This window comes from Falco punctatus (genome assembly GCF_963210335.1).
Source record: "Falco punctatus genome assembly, chromosome: 4".
NCBI lineage: Eukaryota > Metazoa > Chordata > Aves > Falconiformes > Falconidae > Falco > Falco punctatus.
The window spans coordinates 28125607-28146097 of NC_137583.1; the positions used below are offsets into that span (position 1 = coordinate 28125607).

The window sequence follows — 20491 nt, forward strand, 5'->3', positions numbered from 1 at the left end:
ATCTTTAAAAGATACTAGTGTAACAGTGCCTCTGGATGGATCCCACTGCACGTTCAAGCTGCTTTTTTTTTTTTATTATTATTTTCTCCCTAAGCATTAGCAGCCCAACATGGAATGATAGATGGGAAAGTACTGTATTTTCTTTACTCATTTAACTACAAGGGATTTATGGAATATCATTCCCCTCCCTCCTTTTCCCCTCTGGACAGCCAAAATGCTGGTGCAGCTGTATTCCTCCAGCACAGCCATATGCCTCCAGTGCAGCCATACACCTCTGCCACAGCTCTACTCCACCTGTGCAGCTGCACCTGATTTTGTCCCCAGTGGAACCCCAGGAAAGATGAGCTGCCAGGAAGTCTGGTAAGGGCAGGGAACAGGTCTCCCCACGGCTCGCCATGTGCAAAAGCGCTGCAGGCAGGTGAACCCAACAGACATGCAAAAAGAATTTCTCCCCAGATGCCTCCCCCTGGAGTGTACAAAGTAACCCTGGGCTGGGGGGCAGTGTGGAGAGCACCTAAGGGCTCCCTCCTTGGGAGCCAGGAGGAGAGGAAAGCAAAGGGAGCTCTGCCAGTGGAGTCACAAACCCAGCAAATTTTATAAAGGATCCCCTGTTAAAAACTGGAAGTTGGAACAGATCAGCAGCACTGAGGCAGCCAAGTCTGATGACGCAGCCACCCCCCAGGCTGTGGTTGCCCTCTCAGCACGGCCAGCCGGGGAGACATTTTTCCAGGTGTGACGGATCATAGAGGATGGAAATGGTACAGGGAAACAAGGCAGCCAAGGAAGTGGCACAAGGAGTAAAATGCTGCTACTTCAACCCACCCTGCTGCAGCTCCAGCAAGTTGTTTCATTTCCATAGTGTATTAAGTCATAGTATATCTGAGATACCTCTAAACCATCAAATCTTCATTAGCATGCACAACCCTTTGCTGCCCAAAGTCCTGCGATTATAGCTCTGGAATGAGGGGAAACTGCAGAGAAAAGAACTGCCCCCTGCACACCAGTGCCCACTCAGACCCTCGGGACCTCCGCTTCCGAAGCAGACCTGGACTTTCGCCTGCTAGTCAGGCTGCCCAGGACCGACTCCTCGCTGAAGGCCCCTTCAAAGGTCGACAGGATGGACTGGCGAAACTTCTCCTTGAAATCCGGCCCCACAAATACGTACAGGATGGGGTTGATGCAGCTGTTGAAGAAAGCAAGGCTGGAAACCAAAGGGATCCCTATGTAAAGGGCCATTTTCATCTCATGACTGGAAGAGTTTTTGGATATTTCCAACAAGGAGAAGACATGATAGGGGAAATAACAGAGGAAAAATGAGACTGTGACAGCAATGATAATTCTGTATGGCTTCGCAGAGCTGGCTAACTGCCTCTTTTTCAGCTTGACAGCCACAATGCTGTAGCAGATGAGAATCACCATGAAAGGGATGAGGAACCCACATAAAAATCGCGTTACAATCATCACTTTATGCCGCATCCTCCACAGCCTCCGTGTTGCCTCGGATGTGTAGTCATCCGACAGTGCAAAATTATTATAGCAGCTGGTGACGTTCCTGGAACTGACCACAGTGTCCCGAAAAACAAGGTATGGGGAACTGAGAAGGAGAGCCAGGACCCATGTCCCCAGTGCGATCCTGGCTGCCAGCTCTGGACTCCTGCGGTTGTGAGACCAGACGGGAAAGGTCACAGAAACACAGCGGTCCATGCTGATGACCATCAGAAGGAAGACACTGGCAAACATGTTGAGGAAAGCGATGGTGCTGTTCAGCTTGCACAGGAGCTTCCCAAACGGCCAGTGGAAGCCCAGGGCGGTGTAGGTGATGCTGAGGGGCAGGAAAAAGGTGAAGATGAAGTCAGCAATGGCCAGGTTGAGGAACCAGACAGAGTTCACTGTCTTCTTCATCTTAAAGCCTGCGATCCAGATGACAAGGCCGTTCCCTGTCACCCCCAGCAAACAGGCAATGCTGTACACCACCATGGAGAGGATGTGCATGCTCTTCTGGAGGCCAGAGTAGTAGTCCTCGGCAGTAGCATTCTCAAACTGCGTGGTGGGGGAGCTGGCAGAGAAGGGTGAAGGGGAAGAAGAGACACTGTCCATCGCTTGCAAGCCAGAGTCCTGAAACCACAACAGTACACACCACTGTTACATGCAGCTCCTACAGCTCAAAAGAGGTGAAAATCTTTGCTAGCAACTGCACACAAAATGTATACACAAAGTCAGATATATAACAATATATAATTAATATTAAGTCCTTCTCTATAGGATCTGCAAGTTAAGAGAAACCAGCACTGCCAGAGAAATGACCCAGGTGTTGCTGCTGGTGTGGGTGCTGTCAGAGCATCTCCATAAAGGGCCTACAGCTGCAGTCTGATGTGAGCCAGCAGGACAACCATGGAAACACAAATGCCACAGCTGTGACCAGTCCTCATCAGATGACCAATGACAAATTAAGATAGCAAAAACCATCTAGACTGATAAAGATTAAGTTTAAAGACTACTCCTTCAACAAGTTCCTTCCTGGGTGGTGCGCTCTACCAGCAGGACCATACCCGAGGTGTGTTCTGGTGTAACCCTCAGCCCTTTACCCACAAACCACCCTCCTGGCCAGCCCACGGTTCTCCTCTCCTCACCTGCTGCATGCCCCAGCACCCTGCCTTAGCAGGTCCTGGCAGCACTCACCGCGGCACCGTGCTCCTTTGCTGCTCTGCCCGCAGTAGGTGGTCTCATCTCCTGGCTGATTCCCCTTTGAGACGCTGCTCCTCCCTGGAGTGATTCATGCTGCCTCGTCCCATTTTCCCATGGCTTGGGATCACGAGGAATTTAGTAGGATCACTTTATTCCCTAATCTTGTTCCTCAATTTGTGGTGCATTGATTTAACCCCTGATGCCCCAGTGCTCGCAGGCTCCCTCAGGCCGGTTGGCCAAGCCCACCCACTAACCCGGACTCAAAGTAGGAAGCAGACATGGCCCCTCTCTTGCCTGCACCACTCAGCCCCCCAAGGCAGCTTCCTTCCTCCCCAGCACCGGGACACCCCGCTGGGTGCAGGGGCTGCCCTGCTGCAGCTGGGGGATGGGGCAGGCTCTGCTCCCCACGGCAGTGGTGCCATGCCGGTGCCACCAACCTGTGCCGAGGCCCAGCACACCTGCTCGCCTGGAGACATGGCTTCAGCCAGCAGCCCGGCCAGGGGGACCTTGGGGTGGCTGGAAGTGCTCCCTGCCTGACACAGGGCGGGGGGGGGGCTCCTGGCCTCGGCCCGGTGGGAGAGCGAGAGGCACCCCAGGGTTGGGGGTGCAGGGAGCACCCCGGGGCTGGGGGAGAGTTCCCCTGGGGTGCACAGCAGGCAATGGCAGGCAGGGCCGGAGAGCTGCAGGGAGATGGCAGCAGGGTGATGGCAGAGGGTTGATGGCAGAAGGGTGATGGCAGAGGAGGGGTAATGGCAGAGCAGTGACAACAGACTAGTGATGGCAGAGCAGTGACGGCAGAGGAGGGGTGACAGTAGAGGAGCAGCAGAGGGATGACGGCAGAAGAGTGACGGCGGAGGAGCGGTGATGGCAGAGGAGTGACTGCAGAGGAGGGGTGACGGCAGAGGGGTCACAGAGGGGTAACAGCAGAAGGGCGATGGCAGAGAGGTGATGGCAGAGGGGCAGCAGAGGGGTGACAGCAGAGGGGTGATGGCAGAGCAGGAGTGACGGCAGAGCGGCCACAGAGGGGTAACAGCAGAGGGGCGACGGCAGAGAGGTGATGGCAGAGGGGCAGTACAGGGGTGACAGCAGAGGGGTGATGGTGGAGGGTCGATGGCAGAGCGGTGACAGCAGCCCAGCCCCCGCCGGCCGCCCGCCCCGGCCAAGGTCACCAGCGCCCCGACAGCCACGTGCGGGCAGCGCCGCAGCCCCGCCTCAGTGCGGACCAATAGGACGCGGGGAGGGGGGAAAGCACGACGCTGATTGGTCCAGGCACTTCCGGAGCGTGTTCCCGCCGCCGGCCTACAGGGGCGGAGGGAGGCGCTGATTGGCTGAGGCGCGGAGGGGGCGTGTCTGAGCGGTCTATGCTAGGCGCGCGGACTCCCGCGCGGTGTGCGGCGGGACTGGGATCCGGGTGCGGTGCGGTGCGGTGCGGTGCGGTGCGGTGCGGTGCGGTGCGGTGCGGTGCGGTGCGGTGCGGTGCGGTGCGTGGAAGGACAGGGTAGGGTAGGAGCCAGGTACGCTGCTGCAGGGTGAGAGCTGGGCAGGCAGCGCTGCTCTCCACCACCGGTGTCAGGGCAGGGGGAGTGCGTCAGTGGGACCCTCTCAGGGATGGAGAGGGTGATGGAGCCGGGATGGAGGGGAGTGATGGAGCCGGGGTGTTGGGGGTGCAGAGACGGGTAGGGTTGGAGCTTCTGGGGTGGTCTTCACCCCTGCAGCGGGGAAACTGGCAGGGCTGGAGTGGTATCCCACCATGAGGATGAAAATGGATGTTTCATCTTGGCTGGGGAACAGGGAGCTCTGTCCCCCCGCAGCCTTCTGCAGGTTTGCCAGAAGCGCTGGGTGCAAGTACAGCTGCGACCTGCAGTGAAGGGACGGGCTAGACCCAGGCGTCCTGCTCCAAGCCAGAGCACTGTGCTGTGCCCTGTCCATTGCAGTGCTTTCCCCATTCTAACCCAGCTTTTCTGGCAATGGGAATTCCCACCCTGCCAGTGAGGCCCTGGGCTTAGGCAGGAGGGCGGCCAAGCATCCCTGTCCAGCAAGGGCAGCACACAACAGGCCCATGCTGAATGGACTTCAGCAGCTTGGCGCAAGCAAACAAAGTGCAATTGCTTAACAACCTGCTCACGGCCCATTGCTGGCCTTGCAGGGTTAATGAGTAAAAAGATCCATTGTTTTCAGCCAAGGCAGTAGCTACGCTGTCCCGGCTGCCTGGGAGCAGCAGTTCTACTGATGGAGCTGGAGGGCTGCTGCCAGGCCTGAGCATCATGCTGAAGCAGAGCTGCTGCTCCACAAGGCGTGCTTGCTTCAGTTAGGGTTTGGGGCAGGACCTGCTGGGGTTTGCCCTTGTAGCTACACACAAGGAAAAGGAGCTGAGAGGTTTAAGTGTGCTGGGGAATGCAAGGTGCATTAAAACTGAGGTCTATGGGTATGAGCACTTCATTGCCCTTGAAAGGAAACAGCACTTTTAATGAGACACCTTTCTGTCTGTGAGGACATTTGCTAGAATTTCCTAGAAGCCCTAAGACTCACAGATATATGGGAGAGAGAAGGAAAGGCATTGCTCATGTTGCTGACACAGTCTGGTCCGTGTACAGGTTCACCACGTCCCCAGGTGTCTGGCCAGGCACTGCAGAACTAGGCAGGGCAGGGTGGTGATGGGAGAGTATCAGAAATAATCAAAGCACTATCATTAATGAACTGGTCTTAGATCAGTGGGGGAAGCCTGACAATTATCTGTATTTTCCTCGCGCAAGGGGCCCCAGCCCATGGCTGGCCCCTCTGTGTTTCCAGGGAAGACACAGGATGGGAGCCGGCAGCACTGAGGGATGCAGTGCAATGGCATCCAGCCCTGCTGCCATCCCAAAAACTCCCCTCTCCACTGGCAGGTGATCTTGGACCCACCAGAAGGATGGCAAACTCAACACAGGGTGACAGGGGCCTCCCCAGTGCAGAACTCTGGTCCTCCCATAACAGGATGGTACTGGAGCCACTTGACACCAATGACCCAGAGGTGAGAGCCCCTTCTGGCCCCTGCCCAGCAGCTGCTTCATCCATCTCCCGGACAGCTGTGGGGATGCTGACTTCCTTGAGCCAGGGATGTGGCAGGCAGACAGTCCTGCAGCAAGAGGTGGAGAGGGAGGACATCCTCCAACCATCTGCAGATAACATGGTCATAACTTTGCATCTATTGCTCATACCCCTCTGCCTGAAGCTCTAATGTCTACACCAGAGCAGCCAGTCCACCAGGCCATACAGCAGTTGCCCTTGACTCTCAAGCACAAATGACAGCTGAATTATCTGGCAGCTTCCTTCCTGGCAGGTAGAAACGCAAAACATGGCCTGTGACTGGACATATGAACTGTTTGGAATCACCTGTACCAAGAAGGGATCTCGTCTCCCTTCTCCAGCACCTTTCCAGGCCCCTCTCCACACTCTGTGCCCTCTGAGGGTGCATCCCCTGTGGTGGAACATCCACATCACTGTGCAGAGCCGGCATGGATGAAGCTGCTTTTCTCCCCTCCCAAAGGTGCACAGCATCATCAAGAAGGAGAAGCAGCGGCAGAAGATGGGGTTGGAGTTAATTGCGTCAGAGAACTTTGCAAGCCGAGCAGTCCTGGAGGCCCTGGGGTCCTGCCTGAACAACAAATACTCCGAGGGTTACCCAGGACAGAGGTATGGGGCTGGGACTGAGTCCCACTCAACCCAAACCCTCACAGGGAGGGAGAGGAACCATCCATGCTGCCAGACCTGGACCTCTGCGAAGGAAGCAAAGTGCTTGTGCTGGGAGCCAAGCTCCTCCAGGGCAGGATCTGATCATCTCTGCTTCTGCCCTTGGCCACACATGGGATAAGCTCAGAGGTTCATGTCTGCCGCAGCTTCTCTCCCAGTGACTGCCACAAACACGGCACCACCCTGGTTTCTCCCCAGCTTGGTCACCTGGACCGTTCTGAGTAATGAATTTGGTTTTAACCCCTGCCCCATCCTTTATTGGCAGGTACTACGGTGGGACAGAGTTTGTAGATGAGCTGGAAAGGCTGTGCCAGAAGCGAGCCCTGCAGGCGTACCGGCTTGACCCCCAGAAGTGGGGCGTCAATGTCCAGCCTTACTCAGGTAATGGGGCGCTAAGGAGAGCCAGGCCAGTTTCACTGGCCTCTGCACATCCCAGCACTCATAACTGTCCCCGTGTGCTCTCGCTGCAGGGTCACCCGCAAACTTTGCGGTGTACACGGCCCTGGTGGAACCCCATGGCAGGATCATGGGGCTGGACCTGCCCGATGGGGGCCACCTCACCCACGGGTTCATGACAGACAAGAAGAAGATCTCTGCCACCTCTGTCTTCTTTGAGTCCATGCCCTACAAGGTACAGAGAGCTGCTCCAGCTGGAGCCAGCAGGCGGTCGTTGTAAGTGTTGGTGCCTCTTAAAGTACTGGCATCGGGCTCCTGGCACCCGCTTCTGCATGATGGTGCTGCAGCTCATCTTCACCCATACCAAGGTGGCTGAACCCTCCTCTTCCTCTCCCAGGTCAACCCCAAGACTGGTTACATTGACTACGACCAGCTGGAGGAGAATGCCCGCCTCTTCCACCCCAAGCTGATCATAGCAGGTAAGGATCAAACCTTTCCTGACCGCTCTGGTGACACACCCTGGTAAGCCCGTGGATGCTGCAGGAGACCTCTAACACATCCATGCCGGCAGGAGCTCCTGTGTGTCCCCATTGTAGGGCTGGACCTGGGGCTGTCTGAGGGTCCTTGCGCATCTGCTCCTGCCCTGTGTGTCCCCCCCCCCCCCCCCCCCCCATCTCCCTGCAGGTGTCAGCTGCTACTCACGCAACCTGGACTATGCCCGCATGCGGAAGATTGCCGACGCCAATGGTGCATATCTCATGGCTGACATGGCCCACATCAGTGGGCTGGTGGCCGCCGGCGTGGTGCCCTCCCCCTTCGACCACTGTGACATTGTCTCCACCACCACACACAAGACCTTGCGGGGCTGCAGAGCTGGCATGATCTTCTACCGCAAAGGTGCCTGACCTGGCCACGGAGCTAGGAGAAATGTTCACCCCAGGTTGGGGGGCTGTGAGTGAAAAGCTCCTTCCTGCTTTAGCTGGGAAGGAGGGAGGGCTGGAAGGTCTGAGGCCTCCTGGGAGGATCTGGGGAGCTTCCCAGAGCCAACTGTGGCCCAGATTTGAAGAGGAACAGCCACCATCCCTGCTGTGTGGCCAGGGGGTGAAAGCAGCTCACGGGAGAAGGGCAGCCATGCTGCCTCATGACCGACCCCACCCTCCCCTCCCGCAGGCACCCGCAGCGTGGACCCCAAGACAGGCAAAGAAACGCTCTACAACCTGGAGAGCCTCATCAACCAGGCAGTCTTCCCCGGGCTGCAGGGAGGCCCGCACAACCATGCCATCGCAGGTACGCATCCAGGCTGGCCAGCAGCTCCAGGATGGCAAAAGGAGCTGGCAAAGGTGTCCTGGCTGGGCTCTGAGCCCCAGCAGCAGTGCAGGGGGCTCCCGCTGCCCCGAGGGGCCTGCAGCCTGGAGATGCCGTGGCAAAGAGCAGCCGTCTTGGTCTAGCATTGCCCAGGGAGTGACCAGGCTGGTCCCATCCTGCCTCCTGGCTCACAGTGCCGCTGCCAGCCTGGTTAGGGGAAGGGACTGTCCGTCAGTTTGCTCAGCTTCCAGGATGACTTCTGGCGGTGCCACACATCTCTGCCAGCTCTGCTGCTGGTGGGAGCCCCCCAGAAGCTCATGCTGTCTGCCTTCCCCCCCAGGGATTGCTGTGGCGCTGCAGCAGGCCATGACGCCCGAGTTCAAGGCTTACCAGCAACAGGTGGTCGCCAACTGCAAGACACTCTCGGCAACACTGATGGAGCTAGGCTACGACATCGTCACGGGTGAGGACAGGTCTCGGTGGCGGGACGGGGCTGACCCCTGTGTGTGGCCCAGGCTCCAACCCAGGCTGTGAGGGCAGCACATGCAGGGAGGTGACAGGCAGGGCTCTGCCATCAGTTCCTCAGGGCATCCACACGACTATTTTGAAGCAGCCCTTCTTCCCAAGGGCAGGCACCCTTCTGCCCCCAAAGCCAGGGGGCAGGCCTCAGCACAGTCCCAAGCCTTCTGCGCTGGTTTCCCATGGGAGCAGCATTTACCCTCATCCCACGTCCCCCACCAAACCCCTCTCTTTGCAGGGGGCTCCGACAACCACCTGATTCTCTTGGACCTGCGCAGCAGAGGCACAGACGGAGGCCGGGCTGAGCGGGTGCTGGAGATCTGCTCCATCGCCTGCAACAAAAACACGTGCCCTGGTGAGGGATCCCACAAGCTCTGTTGCGTCCTGCCCCGCACGCTGGGCATCTCCCGCGGCCTATGCAGAGCTTTCCGCGGGGCTCCCAGCTCTCGGTCCACTCCAGATGCTGGGAACCAGGTTGAAATCCCATGCATGGCAGTTTTGGTACTGGGTCTGGTCACACGTGACTTGTTCTGGTGTAGGTGATGTCAGCGCCCTGCGCCCCAGTGGCTTACGGTTTGGGACACCGGCTCTCACCTCCCGCGGTTTCCGACAGGATGATTTCCGCATGGTGGCTCAGTACATCCACAGAGGTGAGGCCAGGGCCAGGCTCGGGCTGGGGCGCGCAGGGCCAAGTCAGCTCCAGCAGCAGCCCAGGGCCAGGAGGCACCAGTTGAGCCAGGCTGGGTGGCTTCCCCCAGCAGCTGCCAAGGGAGCGCACACGCACAAATGAGGAGTAACTGTCCCACTTGCACATCTGGATGTGGGAGAGAACATCGGGCCACAGCTGGCACCGGCCAAACCCTCCCCACCGCACAGGCAGCGGGCTGAAAGCCTGCACCTTTTGCAATCTTGTTCCAGTTGTCCTCAGGAGTCCCATACTGGTTTCCCGGGGCAGCAGGTCCCTCTCAGCCCTGCTCCTTCCCTCCCACATGCCTCGGGGCCAGCCCCAGCCCTGTTGCGGCATGTGCAGGGCTAAGCCCGCAGCCCAGGCTCCCTGCAGCAGGGCTGGGAGAGCCGTGGGATGTGGCAGCTGCAGTGTGGGATGCAGGCAGAGGTGCTGCCGCTGCGAGGGCTGACCATCTCCCATCCTGGCAGGGATCGAGCTGACGCTGCGCGTGCAGAAGGACATGAACCCCAAGGCCACACTGAAGGAATTCAAGGAGAAACTGGAGGAGGAAAAATACCAGAGGGAGCTGAAGGCACTGAAGGAAGAGGTTGAGGCCTTTGCAGCGACCTTCCCACTCCCGGGGCTGCCTGTCCTGTAAGGGGAGGTACCCCTGGCCGTGCCAGGAGCCGAGGAAGTACCCAGGATCACGGCACACTCACACCCCGGTGCTTCCTCTCCCTGCTGACACTGGCTGCAGTGCAGCAGCAGCTCCTGGTTTGGCTCTTACTGACCTCTCCCCTCCCGTTCGGGGCACAGCCCCCCCGCAGGGAAACCAGCCCTTTCACCACTCAGTGTTACAGTTGGAACCAAGCACCAGGCAACCCTCAGCCCCACAGCCGGCTCCGACGCGGCGCTGGCTGGCTGGGGGGAACAGCAGACAAGGTTTAGGCAGGCCTGCCCACGGTCACCCGGACACCCCTGCCTGCAGCACCGGGATGGTCGTGGGGGCCCACCTCCTCGGGCGTCCCCGGCTTGCAGTCCCGCACGCTGTGCTCAGCTGCACAAGAGCTGCTGAAAGCCTCCCCGGTTTCAGCCTTGAGGCTTCATGCGCACAAGCCTGCTCTCCTTTTGTCCGTTCCAGCCTCCACAGGCTTTGACAGGGACAAGGTCTGGCCTTAACAGCCCTCCTGGGATCACCATCCCATCCTAGCCAGCAGCTCTGGTATTTCCTCACACCTCTGAGCGCAAAGCTTAGGTAGAACCATTTTTTAATAAGCACGGTAAAATTAAGAATTTAACCACAATGTATGACAAGAATTATAAGCTTTAAAAAATACAACCAATTTTTTTTTTTTGTATTTCAAAAATATCTGAACCCAAATAAATAATTTTTTTTTAAAAAGTACATTTCTCAGACTAGTCATTTGGTGTTAACATCTGTTAAACTCTTGTGCAGTAACACTTACAGCACGACACTAAGACATGCTTCTTGGATTTCTCCCGGTCACACTCGCACTAACTACTGACGCAAGCATTCGGCACGCACAGGCACACACACGTAACTCCACATGCAGTAATAGGATACAGTGCTTTAAAATAAGATGAGAATTCATCACAGCCTCCTCGCACCCCTTGGAGGCAGTGCTTTGCCCAGCCCCATCCCCGTGCCGGCAGCGAGGTGGCCAGCGGGACCAGGTACCCTGTGTTTCTGCCTTCCAGTTAAAACACATCTCGGGGACCAGTGTGCGGTGGGTCTGTGACCCTTCCAATACTGGGGTACAGTCTGTTGCTCTGACGTTGTGCTACCAGGGCACCGTGCGGAGCAGGCACTCCTTCAGCCTGGGCCACTCCCTGCATTTCCCATTGCACCTTCTCACAGGAGCTTTTTCAAAGTGCTGCTACAAGCCCCAGCTCCCCGAGACGCTGAATCCGCAGCACGGGCTGTCACCAACACCAGACCGGGGGCTCAGGGCCTCCTAGCTCGATGAAAACGAAAGAACTGGCCTGGGGTTACGGAGCCATCAGCTCGCACCCCTCAAGCGCCTCTCCCACCCCTTACAAAATGGTGAATATTGCTAGAGTATAGGCAGTACTTCCCTAGTCAAGGCAAGGCAGCTTCGGAGCTGCTTAGAAACGATTGCTACTGGATGAAAGTAAATCCGAGCACTATTCTCTGAGAAATGAAACCTGTGTAGGGTTAATATTGCCTACTCCTATGGCTGACCCTCCTCAGGGTGGGATCGGAAAGCAGCACTAGCTAGAGCACAGCAGCACAGGAAAGCGGAGGAGTAAGAAACGGGAGCCCTGCCCTCCTGGCCAGGCAGCAGACAGCTGGGGGAGACTTTTGTTCTGATGAATTCTTGGTCAGGCTTAAAGCCTCCTCTCCTTGACAGCCAGCAGGGAGAGGAGGGAGCCAGAGCCAGCCATGCGGGAGGCGGGAGCATGCTGGTAGCACTCACAGAAGCAGGCGACAGCCATGCACGGCACCACTGGCTCTGGCAGCTTGGTGCAGGAGGGCTGGTGAGTATTGCACCGCCGCTGCGCTGCGAGGAACCCGCCCTGCTTGTGGTGGAAGGACGGTTGGACAGCAGCGCTCAGGCGGTGCAAGCCGACAAACACACATGCCAAGATTCATTGCGGGAGCTGTTAGTGCGAAGATCGTAACTTGTTGTAAGTCTGCTAATATCAGAAACTAGTGAGGTAACACAGTGAAGATGACGAAAAAGTCTTAAAGTGCCAATACAGGGATCTTTACTGTACAGGAGCAGAAGATCAGACAGAGAAATTACTGAGCAAAGAGGAATTCAGCTCCCAAACCACCAGCTGTGCTCAGACTCCCCCCGATTTCTGCTGCCATCATGGGCAGCACAAGCAGCAAGGGCAGGCCGGGCTCCGGCTGCACAGAGGTGCCACAGCCTGATGTAACTCCCTCTTCCCAGAGTCTGAGCTCAGAGGTTACCCTGCCTGAGCCAGCTTTAGGAGGATGAGCGCTCCAGGGCATGTTTCCCCACAGCTCCTGCTTAAGAGCTGAGCTGCAGATAACACGGTTTTGAAATGGGCGATGTCCCAGCAAAGCCCCCAGGGCACCCTCCCAAATCAGAGCTGCTTTGTGGTGGAGAAATGAAGCAGGTCAGACAGGTGATATAGTGCAAGTATTGCTCAACACAGCCTCGAATATCAGATACTACAGGTTTGATAGAAGGAGCAACGAGAATTGAGTTACTTATCATTTGTGAATGCAGCTGAACACCACAGGCTGAGACCACGTGTGTCTAAGAGACCATCCATCCCGTGTGTCTAAGAGACCATCTATCCCGCTCCACCACCCTGTGCTGTCAGCCTGGAGGAAGACATCAGTGAGGCAGCAGAAAAAGGTTCGCCCCTCCCTCCTCAAACCCCCAGATAGCATCAGGTTGTTTTGCAGCAGGAAACAAGCTCCTGTGCTGAGCACTTCTCCAGAGCTGTGTCAGGCAGGACGCAGGGAGCTTTCATCTGCCCGGTGTCACCTGCATTACTCACTTACTGGGATGCCTCTTCCCCCAGAGAATCTCTCCTCAGCTTTAGTGTGGAAGCCATCTGGGTGCACTTGAATCGACAAGGAGACACCTCAAGTCACCTCAGAAAGCAGGTGTTTTGGATGGACACTGAAGTCTTTCACCAGCAGACCTAGTTTGCATGCGACAGGAGGGCACAGTTATGAAAGGAAAAGGCCTTAAAACACGCTTTAAAAGTGCGCAGCCCCGCGCACACGCACACTGCTCACCTTCTGTGAGGGTGATGCCACACTGCTTCCCAACTGCAACCTAAAAACACCATCACAAACAACCCCTGACCTTGGAAATCCCGCTGGACCGTACCACGAGCTCAACTTGCCCAGCTGAGCTGGCCTCACCGTACGCCACCAGAAACAACAGTAATATTTAAAACAGCCTTTCTGCCCAGTTGGTTTGTACCTCCTGCGCTACCCCAGAGGGCCCTTTCCAGGGAAGAGAAAGGGGCAGCAGCAGCAGGGAAGTGCAGATGCTGGTGCCAGACAACAATGTCCCCACAGAGCCTCCTTGCCTTCGGGACACAGGTTTCAGAGCAGCGTGGTTCTCACAGCAAGTTTCAGTGGGGTCTAAGCCACGCTGACGCACCTGTCTGTACACAGGAACTTCCCTGGGCACAGAAGGAACATCATATTCATCTCCAGCACTGCCTCACATCATCAGAATAAACAGAAGTTTAAAAAAAAAAACCAACCACAACCCAAAACAAACAACACATTGGCTCATCTTGTACAATCTCAGCTGTTCTCACTCCATAATCAGAAGAGTGCTAAAAACAAATAAAAACAAGGCTATCTTTCCTAGCAAGGCTTTTCTTGCTTAGAAGTACCATGGGGACTGCTGCTGCCACCTGGCACCGGGCAGAGCAGCCCGCAGCCCAGGACGGGTGGTCAAGGAGCAGCATCTCCTATGAGACTCCAGAGGGAAGCACTGTGCCTGGGCACAAAGCTTTCAGCACTGCCAGGAACAATCTGGGAGTGTCACCATGCTGGTGGCACAACCTTTATGGCACAGGCAGCAGCATAGAAGCTTTGAAAGGAAACTTCTTGGCATCCAGGCTCAGAGTGTCAGTTCTGCCCCATCCAGAGCTACCCAGGAGCGCCCTGGGAGAGGTAGTTGAGACACGACGAAGGCTTGGCCAGAAGCAGCATGCAGCGATGCTGACCCTGCTTTACCACAAAGCACAAAAGTCAACTCCCTGACCAAAAAAACCCCAAAAACAAAAACAAAAAAACTAAAAAGAGAAGAAACTTTACAGCTACAATGCGGAATCCACTACATTCACCCCCGATCTCTCCTGAGTGCTAGTATCTCACCAGGCAGGCAGCCTGCTCTAACAGCCTGCTGTCTCACCACGTAGCTTCAGCTGAATTGCACTGTTTGTTTCCCCATCACAAAAAGCACCTCCAAATGAGGGGTCAGTTCCTCTCTCTCCTTAAAAGGCCACCCTCGACCTCACACGCTTCAAGGATTCCCAGTCTCCCACCCCCCCTTCTCGGAGGTGGCCCAGCAAATAGGACATGACAAATTAACAAGGCACAGTGCTCTACATTCACAGCAACGGGTGCCTCGGTGTTCGCTAGCATTAAGGAGTCCTTCCACATTCCAGATTTTTGAGAGAAACTGGCAAACACCTTCTGGAGAGAAGCACATGTGCCTCCACTGCACTCCCACCCACCCAGGGACAACCTGTCCTGGGAAGCACCAGGAAACTCAGAAAAATGCAGGAAGGGATTACCGCTGTGCACAGACAGGTAACTGCAAGCTGCCACCCTGCCAGGGAGCTTCCAAGAGCTACACTCACGTGAGACACCAGCGGATTAAAAAACTGCGCGTGGCCTTTACATCTCCCCTCTAGTCTCCACCCTGGTTCCACAGAAGTGACCATCAGTTCAGGGTTCTGGCAGAAGCATGCAGAGCACTGTGTTATTTCAGGGGCTGCACACTAGTATTGATCCCCAAGACAGCCCACCTCTCTCTCCATGCCATAATCCCCCTGGGATGCTGCCATGATATGCTTCAAATGTTATTAGCGCCCCTTCTAACATTTAAAAACAGAGTGCCCAGTGTTTTATGTGATGGAATATCTACATTCTTGGCTACAGGGAACCACACAGAATTGGTGTCCCTCAGACACCAGTTTCTGTGGAGCAGAGACTCTTGCGAACGCATTGGCTTCTTCACCCCTTCCCGACATATGAGAGCTACTGCGGACAGCGTCAATGTCAAGCATGGATGAGCTTTGTCAGACTCCAGGTACGCAGGCAGACAGCCTGCGCAAGGCTAGATTTTGTACAAAAAGCTGGGAACATAGTCAAATCTGAGCATAGGGTTCACCCCCTGGCTGGGTTCCTGAATGTACTGCAGCTTCAGCAGCTCAGCTAAATACTGTACAATTTTGATATCTTCATTGGCAAGGCCCAGCTGAAGCTTCAGGAAGTTCATCCTGCGATTCACAATGGATTCTTCCGATTCCCTTTCGCTAATGGGAAGGTGCAAATGATGGCAGAAGGTGAAGAGGAAGGCTTTTGAACACAGCTGGGTGAGGATACTTTGGACGTGCATATAGTAGGTGCTTCCTCGTTTGATCTGTGTGCGGTGGTCTGCCAGCCGGGACACCAAGGTACCTTTGTAAAGCGGGCAGCGGAGAGTCTTACTGTCAGCGTCCAGAATGCTGACATACCGGCTGTATCGGCTCAGGGTGTGCAGCACATTCACCCCAGCAGGCGACACCATCCTGAAACAGCAAAGAGAGAGGTCACAGCTGGAGGCAACCCGACAGTTAAGCAGCAGACTGTGTCCATGCCCCTGTATTGCACGTATTTTCCCTTTAGCTCATGAGATGATGCGAGAGCCTCTGCAGGCAAATAAAGCCTAGCATGGAAGAGAATGGCCAAATAGTCTCTCCAGCCTGCCAGATCCAGAGGATCAAGGTTTCTTTGGGATCCCCACATGCACTGATCCACACCATGTGTGCACTACTGCATAAACCACCCCGCTTCGGGGCAGCTTCCTCCCTCAGTGACACGGAGAGGGAGTGACAGGACATCTCTGGTGAACAGAAGCAAATCTTGCAGCAGCTGGTAGGTCCTGGATGTGACAAACAGGCCTCAGAAACCCAAACTAGCTCCCCCTTGCCAAGAGCTCCACTTTCCCCCCATATCGCTGTTTCGGGAGGGAGCTGCTCCGAGGTGGTCGAAGTCCCAAGTAAAGCAAAACCTTCTGCCCTTCCTTTAACAAAGCCATCCTTAAACCAGAACATTCCCTGGCTGAGCCTGGGCATTTTTCACTCAGGTGCAAACCCACAGCATGTTCACAACATACGATTATCCAACAAGTCTAAATTAATGTTATTTAAATGCAAATTACAAGCCTACGCAAACTCTGCCTTCTGCTCCTTGATTCTGCGTGGTTAAGGTCGCTCAGATGAGACACAGCTCCCAGCCTCAAACCAGGAGCCCAGCTGCTGGTGTAAGGGCTGTCCCCATGCCCAGGCAGCGTCTGGTCTTAGGAAATGCAGCACCCTTACCAGAATAATTAATTCAGCCTGAAAGTTCCTTTCCAAAGCCCTTGTATAAATGGTTTGCTGCGAGCACCCACATTAAACTCAACACTTAACATTCCATAGAGGAGTCTGAATGACTGACACATCTCACAAGCAGTTCTTAAAAAAAAATACCCAACAAAACTTTTGTTTATAAAAATTGCATCTAACCACAAACACTGAGCAATGACTAAACACTTTGGACCTTTAAAAACCTCACCGACAGACAGAGAAGTTTAGGAGCAGCTGCTGGCAGAGCTGTCATCCTGCCTCACGAGCACAGAAATGAGGGTAAACTCGCAGCTTTGGATAATTTCATCATCCACAACCTCCAACAACACAATACCCAGCAGCCCAGAAAGCAGATGTCTGTATTTTGATTTTCATGCCGCTCAGAAACACTCTTTCAGGAGCTATTCCAGCTTGGCTCTGAGCAATGGGCTGCCACTCTGACTCATGTTCTCCACACTGGTGACAGCAATGGCCATTCCCTGTCATACCTGCACCCAAAGTGCCAAACACATCCTGGTAACACACAGAGAAAAACCTTTTCATAACAGCAACAAAGGCAGGGCCAAAATCTTGAGAGCTGAGCAACTGCTATTTGCAAACTATGAAGCCATGTTTCAGGATTGGGTGCTTGCTTTTGTGATGGTCCTCACCCTGAGCAGAAGTTTCCTTTGCATCTGAACTGCAATCCCAAGACTGCAGCCTGCACAGCTCCATGGACCTTTTTTTCTGCACTAAGGCTTGTTATAAATAAGCGTCTGTCCATCCACACCTCCTTGAAGAGATCCCAGCAGCTCCGCAGGCTCTGCGCCTCTGCCCTTCCCCACAACACCCAGCCAGCACACCAACACAGCCCAAGGTGCTGGCACTCCAATTTTGCAGCTACCAATCTCATCAACAGTGCATCATCACTTCCTTAAGGTCCAGAAGGAAAAACACTCCCTATATCAAAGCATCCATTTAAAAAACGAAATTCTAGCTAGAAATCCAGAAGAGTTTCAGCAGGAGATGGGGGGAAAGCAGAGCACACAAGGGACTCCTGGAGCACTCTATCAAATCATCCATGAAACCAGCAGGACTCCTGCTTGCCAGGCTAAGGCTTAAACCAGAAGGAAACCTCCTGGCCAAATAACTAGCATGAGCCAGGCAGCAACCTCCTAGCAGATGTTTGAAGTATTCTCTCTCAAGTGAGGCTAGATATAAAGAGACAGACAAATCTACCCCCTTTCAAAATATATCCCGTAAGCAGAAATTCACAGCAGCTGTGTAGGTAATTAGACAGAGACCCCCGCTGCACACCCATGCCCCTCTGAAATTCCCGCTTAGGAGATGAGGTTTTTATCATACATCTTGACACCAATAAAGCACAAAGATCCTTGATTTACCTCTGGAGTCCAATCAGCTTCCACTTCTGGAAATCCACAACGTGCAGAGGGGAAGTGACCCAGTGCTTCACAGGCTTGGCGTAAATGCCACAGTTCGGCACAAAAATGGAGAGCGCCGTCACAAGCTTCTTGACTATCGCTTCCTCTTCCCCCAGCACGATCAGGGTCCTCCCACTGAGCAGGGAGTAGATGGCGGGGTGAGCGAAGGGGTACTGCCTGATGAACCGCAGTGCGTTCTGGCCAGCCTTTTTTTTGTGCCTTTCACTCGCCTGGCAGGCAAGGTGAGCAGGAGAAGGGGTCCTGTCGGAGCACGTGGAGGCGGCGCTGCTGATATAGCTTGTGGAGTCCGAGCACTCATCCAAGCTGCTCCTACTGACCTCCCTGCTGCCCGTCAGGTATCGAGGGTCAAGCTCGTAGGGAAGAAGCCCCCCGGAGATGCCATCGTGGGAGGGGAAGCCCCCAAAGCTGCCGCGCAGCCCCTGCTCAGCCTGCCGGTATGGCTGTGGGGGGATCCTGACCACCCCGTCGTCATCGCAGGGCTTCTGTCCCAGGTCAGGCAAAGGCTCAAGGAAGTTGGGACTCTCCTTCCCGATACAACAGGCAGAATCCACCTGCACTAAGTTTTCCTGTTTTGAAATGTCTTCCTGCTCATCAGCATTGTCAGGGTTTAGTTTGGGGGTGAAATGAAGGCCTCCCTCTTCATCATCCACATAAGGTTCCTCATTAATGGCACTTGGGTAGCTCGCTTTGAAATCTTCCGGGATGAGTGACTCTGAGGGACATGTACTGAGAACCTCGATGCTGTCCTCGCTGACGGTCCGCCGGCTGCCCACCTTGCTCCTGCCTGCCTGGGGACTGGGGCTGACAGGCAGGCTGGCCTGGCTCTCCGATTTTGTCAAGCCAGGTGCAGACTTCTCCGTTCCGAGAACCTCAATGCTCTCACCGCTACTGATGCTGCCTTTAATATCTGCATCGAGATAGTCCAGATTCTCCTGGTGTTCGAATGTCACAGACTCAGTCATTTTTGGTTCTTGGGAGTCCTCAATTTCCTGCTCCATCTTGATGGGCACGCACTCCACACTGGACTTGTAGGATCCCAGGCTGATGACCACTTTAGGAGCGGGGGACTCTTCTGAACACTTCCTATCCATGGCATCTTGACTGAGGCCCTGGCAGCCTCTGTACTGTTTTTCATCCAGAAAAGATACATCCTCAAAGAGGAAGTTAGTTACGCTTTGTTGCTTTAAAAGTGCCCTGCTGATCTGCTCTGTCAGGAGGTAGCACACATCCCCTCTGAAAGTCCTCTCGATCTGATGCAACTGGTCAAGGGTTTGGGTGAAAAAATAAATATCGCAGAGTTCTTCCAGTGTCTTCAGCTTCTTGTCAAAGCATTTGGCAGATTTTGCTTTGATGAGCTTGGGGGTATAGGATGGCATGTGGGTGTAAAGGTGGGTTTCGCCAGGCTCGGCAAGGTCGGAGGTAGTCAGGTCCTGATCGCAGCCCACGTTGGCGTGATCCAGCGCACTCTCCGGCTCGTAGGGGTGAAAGTCAGACTCCTTCAACTTCCTGTAGGGATATGACCTGATTTGTTTTAGCAGATCTTGGTGCTCAATGATAGACTTTTCCACACTGGCCAGCTCATTGGCCTTCTCGATGGCTTGGGTCGTGTAATACCCTTTGTCATTGGCTTTCTTCTGTATCTCAGTTTCGTTGTGCAGGACAGCCCTGGTGTAGTCAAGATCTTTCAGTTTCTTTTCCAGTTCATTAGCAAAAGCTTTCCTGTTCCCCGTCTTTAGGCATTCAGAGGCTTTGGAGAACTCAGCGGAGAGCTCCTGAAACTGCTGCATGATTTTGTGCTCATCAGCAGAAATATAGGCCATGCAGAAGGGCCTCACAAAACCCCTGGCTTCGAGGTCATACAGAGTCAAGTGGTGCACATACGCAAAGGCTCCTTCCTTTGAATCCCCCAGTACCACTTTGGAATCCTCCACAAAATTCAGCTTCGGGTAGGCAGAGCCGGGAGGGTGACCCACAAAGGAAGCCTGGTAATCCACAGACATGATTCGAAGGGAAAAATAATTGAGATCAAAAGTGCCCGACACTTTGGCGTCATCAGGGATGGTCAGGAGGGGCTGAGGCCCCACTTGCTCCGAGAACTCGGAGATGAGGATGAAGTCTCGGGTGAACTTGGAGCTGGCGACCTTGGCCCAGGGGTTGGCGCCGTGGCCGGCAAAGGGGAAGAGCGGCACCGAGTACTCCTCGGGCAGGGGTGGCTCACTGTACAGCTCATCCTCCAGCTCCTCCTCTCTGGTGAAGGCCACCACGTCAGGGGCGCTGATCATATTTCCCGCAGGAGGGGACCGACATGGAGCAGCGAGGCCCCCCCAGTCCCCCCCGCCACCGCCGGGCCCCGCGGGAGGCCCCGCCGCAGCCCCGGCCCCGGCCCGCCCGCCGCCGCCCCTTCTCCCGCCGCCGCCGCCTCACGCCGCCGCCTCACGCCGCCGCCATGGCCCCGCTGCCCACCGGGCCCCGCTCAGCCGCCTCCCTCACGGACGCCGCAGCCCCGCAGCCATCTTGGGGTCACATGACGCCACGACCTCTCACCCCGACACCCGGAAGCGAAGCCGTCACCTCCTCTCAGCCCTCTGAGGTTGTTTTGGGTTTATTTTTAACCATCCCCATCCCCTGACGTTACCTAACCCGG

At 55.3% G+C, this 20491-nt stretch overlaps 3 protein-coding genes across 3 annotated transcripts; 1 reads left to right on the plus strand and 2 right to left on the minus strand.

The window, feature by feature from the left end:
- Positions 1-1011: 1011 nt before the first annotated feature.
- Positions 1012-2784, minus strand: LOC308063506 (chemerin-like receptor 1; the record flags this gene model as incomplete). Its single annotated transcript, XM_080386568.1, has 2 exons — positions 2680-2784; positions 1012-2115 (listed from the first exon to the last, which is right to left on the minus strand). The coding sequence occupies exons 1-2, from the start codon at positions 2725-2727 to the stop codon at positions 1012-1014; spliced, it is 1152 nt and encodes a 383-aa protein (XP_080242694.1). The 5' UTR covers positions 2728-2784.
- Positions 2785-5575: 2791 nt separating this feature from the next.
- Positions 5576-14463, plus strand: SHMT1 (serine hydroxymethyltransferase 1). Its single transcript, XM_080386621.1, has 11 exons — positions 5576-5695; positions 6212-6357; positions 6680-6795; positions 6885-7045; positions 7208-7289; positions 7495-7707; positions 7981-8097; positions 8456-8578; positions 8873-8989; positions 9174-9284; positions 9790-14463. Exons 1-11 carry the CDS (start codon positions 5594-5596, stop codon positions 9957-9959), a joined length of 1458 nt encoding a protein of 485 aa, XP_080242747.1. The 5' UTR covers positions 5576-5593; the 3' UTR covers positions 9960-14463.
- On the minus strand, positions 10608-20474 carry SMCR8 (SMCR8-C9orf72 complex subunit). The gene is made up of 2 exons (XM_080386538.1): positions 17788-20474; positions 10608-15586 (listed from the first exon to the last, which is right to left on the minus strand). Exons 1-2 carry the CDS (start codon positions 20127-20129, stop codon positions 15133-15135), a joined length of 2796 nt encoding a protein of 931 aa, XP_080242664.1. The 5' UTR covers positions 20130-20474; the 3' UTR covers positions 10608-15132.
- Positions 20475-20491: the final 17 nt, after the last annotated feature.